This window comes from Echinococcus granulosus (genome assembly GCF_000524195.1).
Source record: "Echinococcus granulosus chromosome Unknown EG_S00226, whole genome shotgun sequence".
NCBI classification, from domain to species: Eukaryota; Metazoa; Platyhelminthes; class Cestoda; order Cyclophyllidea; family Taeniidae; genus Echinococcus; species Echinococcus granulosus.
The window spans coordinates 25968-30939 of record NW_020170606.1 but is presented as its reverse complement, the minus strand read 5'-3'; the positions used below and the strand labels follow the sequence as shown (position 1 = coordinate 30939).

Here is a 4972-nt window from a genome sequence, read left to right as displayed (position 1 = left end):
CATTACTTGTAGGTCAGGAAATATTAGCCAAACGTAAAGAATATGAGATACGCTTGCATACAAGTAGTAAGTAGGCATGGCACTCAAGACGGTTGGTCTGCACCTTGAATATCAAGTTGTGCTCGATATAACATTGCCCCTTTCCAAATTGTGAAAGTAAAATTGGCGTCACCTGTACGCAAAATGCCTAATTAGCCTGATTCCTCAGCTTGCTCTTTAATATTCAAAGAAATTGAATTACAGGTTGTGGAAAAATAAGCGCTGCTAGGCACAATTAAGTATAACTACTATTTAATGCGCATATTTGGATATATTCTCCTGTTTTGGTAATTTTCTCAACTTGCTGTAGCTTCAAGAAATCAACAAGTGGCACGAAGAATGTCGTCGAAAGGCCCACATTTCCAGTGTAAATTAACAGATGCTCTTATTTCAATCCATCATTTAGAATTTCGGCCACATCCCCGAAAATAGTATAAAGCGCTCTGTATATCAGGCTGCGTATGAGGCTTTTATTCTTGACCTATGTGCTTTGATACGACGCATATCCTGCCACCGGTTATGCAATGAGTCAAACTGATACTGCTTTCCTTGGTAGAAACTGAGCATCCGCCTGCTGGTCGTGCCTATAAAAATTAAAAATTTGCTTACTGTATTAAAAACGTTGAGGGAAAAAATGATTTATAAAGCGCCTACTCACGTTCATTGAAGTGGCAACGGATAACCCCAGAATTCTCTGCCAATGTGACACTTCCTATTTCTAATCCTGATTTTGGACACTTTGCCATGTTTACTTCCAGAGGTGTTTATATTGGCCATTCGAAATAACGATATTTAATTTTACATTATTAATACAAATGAGGAAGAAATTTACTTATGCAATTTAGATATAGATCAAGTTTTAATCAAGCAGTCAATCCAGTAGTTAAAGCGATGTCAAGAAGCTTATCACGATTTGTAATCGTTTAGTACCTACGGCACTTTTGAGGAAGCGAAAAATCACAAAAGACGATGGATCGTCTAATGTTGTAACAAAACCAGAACCCTGTAGAAGTGCATTTGCTCTAATCAAAAGAGGCGGACGGGCATTTTAAAGTCATCTTACGGGTCTGCATACAAATCCTCAGGTCACTTTGTAGGCGAAGTTGGATTTACACAATTACACAATTGAATGCATCAACTTTTCCAAAGAATTTGTTATGTATCATTTAATATCCATTACAAATTCGGCCAGGCCCACTTATTATCTTTTGTAAGTGTATCTCATGTCCTTTACTTTCGATTGATGCACATAATTAACAAGAATTTTGTATGTATGGCAAGGAATTTCTCTTCTAGTATTCCAACGGTGCCACTATCGTAAGTTGGTTTGCATTTAATCACATCATCCATGTTTAGGAATACAGCTGAAGTGCAAATGTTGCCATTTACTACACACTTGAGGAGAGTTGGCGATATTTGCAGAATCCGATTTAAGAATGTATGTTGTAAACGTTTCGCGAATTGGCAGTATCAGTTGTGACACTTTTAGTTCATATGAAAGAAAAACACCTTTCATCACTCTTTTTGACTGGACTTAAGATTGTGAGGAAAGATTTGAAATGACAGCAATTTCATGTTATCGTTTAGTACTCTCGGTACTCCTAGGGAAGTAAAAATTACAAAAGATGAAGGGCCTCCTGGTGTTTCAACAACCTGAGATCCCTATGAAAGTGCTTCTGTTCCTATCAAGAAAGGCAAACATGCATTCGAATATCTTCCCACTCCTACTCATGCATAATCCTAAATCGTTTTGTAAGCAAAGTTGGCCTTAATACCAGGAAGGTCTCATATCTTTGAACTGAGTTACTACAGAGAAATTGCCGAAAGGGATTTTGAAACCCATACAAGCACTTTTACGCTGGAGAATGACATATTTTAATGTGTAAAAAATGTGGGGTATAATGCCAAAACAGGCTTTCTATTTCACGTTCCGTCAACTTAGGTGCTTTAATTTATAGAACAAGGGAGATCTTCTCTATTCTCATGGCATTTATTAAAATACATTAAATGGCCCCAGCTTCTGTTTGGTGCACCCCTTCTCTCTTACACATTATGACGTGTGCTTACAAATCATGCGACATCTCTCAAAACGTTAAACTATTTATAAAACTAATAAAGCCCCGCCAGTATATGCTCGTATTATGGGTCGGACATTTTGTCTGAAACTGCCGGAAAGCAACTTGGTTAAATCTTTAAGCTCACACAAATTTGTTTACATATTAGTCCATCTTACAGTTCACTTATCGCTCCAGTATCTTTCTCCTTCTAGTAAATTTTTCCCCTTCTGTTTATTTCTAACCACTCCTTCAGCAGATTAGTTCATCACACTTGGATCAATGGATGTGATACTTAAGGAAAAATGTCATGATTTTGGGTAAAGCAAAAGAAAAAATGGTAACCAAAACGCTTACTTAGCTGCTAAACTTGCAGTGCTTTGTTCTTGGCATCTTAATATACACTGTTAAGATATTGAAGCTTAACATCAATACCAACGTGATGATCGAGTGCATTTGGTGCTTCAAGGAATGCAAATATTAGAGAGGTGTAAGAAAGTGTTGAGTAAGATAATAATTCGAAAGCTTTAGAATATCGAATAAAGTCTGAATGCGAAATGTATTTAAAGTAAACTGAAGTGCCAGACAAGGCTTTAATGTTAAATTAAAATCGAAAATTCGCCATAAATTCGGTTACTGTGTTATTTGTTACTTATAAATTAAAACGAGCAAGACGTTTCAAAAGCCCGCGGGATAGGGAGATAGATGGGTGAGAGAACGAAACAGTAGTGTGGGACAGAATCACTAATTTTTCACTGGATGTGTCGTCACTACTAAGGCAAATTAAAAGCACAAATTTTCCGAAATATCCCACATAGTGAAATGGATATCTAGGACCTTACTTTATAAAACTGCGAACTGGTTTAAGTAAAAACTTGGGCAACGAGACAATTTTTTAGAGAAACATCTGGATGTAGTAATTTGCTTACGATATAATCAACATCTTCACTATCAATGAGCAATCTGATCGGCGTTTTCCTGTCATTTCAAAGCATAAAGCGTATGCCTTATGATAATTAAACAAATCTACACTCTTGTAGTTTGTTAATTTGATCTTACAATTTTTTTGTTTTTCACAGCCACACTAGTTAGTAGATCACTCATCTTATTGGGCATGCGTCAATCGCACTGCCTTAGTCTGGCCGCTGGGGTGGACACTGAATTAACCAAGTAAACAAAAGCTCCTCACTTGCCTGGCGCATTTAACTAAATGGCAACTTTCCTAAATTTGACAATCTGTATAACAGTGAGGCAGATTCATTCATCTAAGTTGACGCCCTACACATAAGAACGGCACTCATTTAGGTCAAATGCCATCCAAAATACCAATTTCTTGCCACACACTCTACTGGGCAAAGAAAACTTCAGCTAAGACAACTAGAGAAAAATCATTTTGATAGAGACGGAGCTACGAGTATGTCAGCTTTGATGGCTGACCATGAGTGCTTACTGTTTACCTAAATTAGCAGTCTCGGAAACCACACTAAACACTTTATTAGGGGAACCAGTGAGGCCGATATTAATAAGAAACCTTAAGTAAGACTTTTCTTTTTTGGGCCTTGATGCAAATTTAAAGATTCGTACGAAACATAATTAAAGCTGTGACGATCGTGTTCTCGTATTTTGAGCTCCATTAGGACTTTTTGTGTTGCCTATAGATAGTGCAGACGCACATTGACGTTTTCAATAAATTGTTTTAAAATGATGGCCAGAATGAAAAGACTAGATATCACAAACTAGATAAACCAGCGACTTCTCGAAAGAGAATCTGAGATTGAGGCCTTGAAAGGGTTGCATGCCTTCTTTGGATTACAAGTGCATTCTGAGGCCTTCATACTGGTTTATGAGGACAGCCGGTGAAACAATCATCTCGCTAAGGACATCCTTGGAGTAACTGCCCTCATCTAACTCTCTTCTGCACTTTCTGGTTGCGTCTACACGAAGGATTAGGTATGTAAACACAAGCCCTCATTTTCACAAACATGTAAAATTAGTGATCTCTCTGGGTCACAGGCGCATTCTTAAAAACGGCAGGGCGATGAAACGTGTCAACCAAGTTAAAAGACCATGCAATTTCATGCTTTAAATTTAATGTACCATTTAATGTTGATTTACTGATATACATACATGATTTTCTTTTGGTGACAGATGGCTATTGCACGGATAATTCATTTGGTGCAAAATTAGTCGGGACAGAGCATTACGCTCATTAATTCTCCTATCACCATAACCTTTTATAAAGACAAAAAATAAAGTTCAACAGGAACAACACAAACTAGTAGCGTTTCTTAATCAAAAGAGAATCATTCAGAACGTTGGTCTGCGTATCCTTGAACATTGTAAGCCTTTGCTTTCCTTGTGGGAAGTTTTTTGTCATATTTGCGATATTTTATGCATCGACTGCCAGCACACAAGTATCCGCTTGGACAAGCGGTGCAATTGGCTAGAAAGGTATGCGATTTTTGCTGTAGCAATCCCTCCTAAAAGAGTAAAGAACATATTAAAACATCAAAGCAGTGTTTGCGATTAGCAATAGTAGACAAATCTAATTTGCTTAGACTTTTGTTAACGGGCAATCGCACTACTGATTGCTTCGATTAGGTGTAAGGCCATCACGCCACCGCATGTGATGAACCAGTCTTTCGCATTTTTCCAAACAAACTGCTCAATGGCAATGCAGCGCTAGCGAAACCCTATGCATGATGCCACCTCACATTTGCTTGTTCGGAGGTTTGGTATACGTACCTAAAGGACTTTTTTCCAAAGTTCCTTATGGCGTGTTAGTAAAATTGAAGAAAATTTATAAGTCGCGTTTCTAATTAAATGGTTTTAAATGCCAACACAAATTCTGCATTTGTTGCCCACTAAATGTCACAGCT

At 37.6% G+C, this 4972-nt stretch overlaps 1 protein-coding gene across 1 annotated transcript in view; it reads left to right on the top strand. All coding sequences in view use genetic code 11, as the record gives it.

Annotated features, from left to right (window-relative positions):
• EGR_10495 (hypothetical protein) overlaps positions 1 to 2392 on the top strand; it is a gene marked incomplete at both ends in the record, with an annotated part of 3802 nt that extends 1410 nt beyond the window's left edge. Inside the window, 5 exons of the mRNA XM_024499744.1 lie at positions 13 to 70; positions 1189 to 1356; positions 1396 to 1477; positions 2237 to 2307; positions 2350 to 2392. Coding sequence (XP_024345839.1) covers positions 13 to 70; positions 1189 to 1356; positions 1396 to 1477; positions 2237 to 2307; positions 2350 to 2392 — 422 coding nt within the window. The remainder of the gene's footprint in view (positions 1 to 12; positions 71 to 1188; positions 1357 to 1395; positions 1478 to 2236; positions 2308 to 2349) is intronic.
• Positions 2393 to 4972: the final 2580 nt, after the last annotated feature.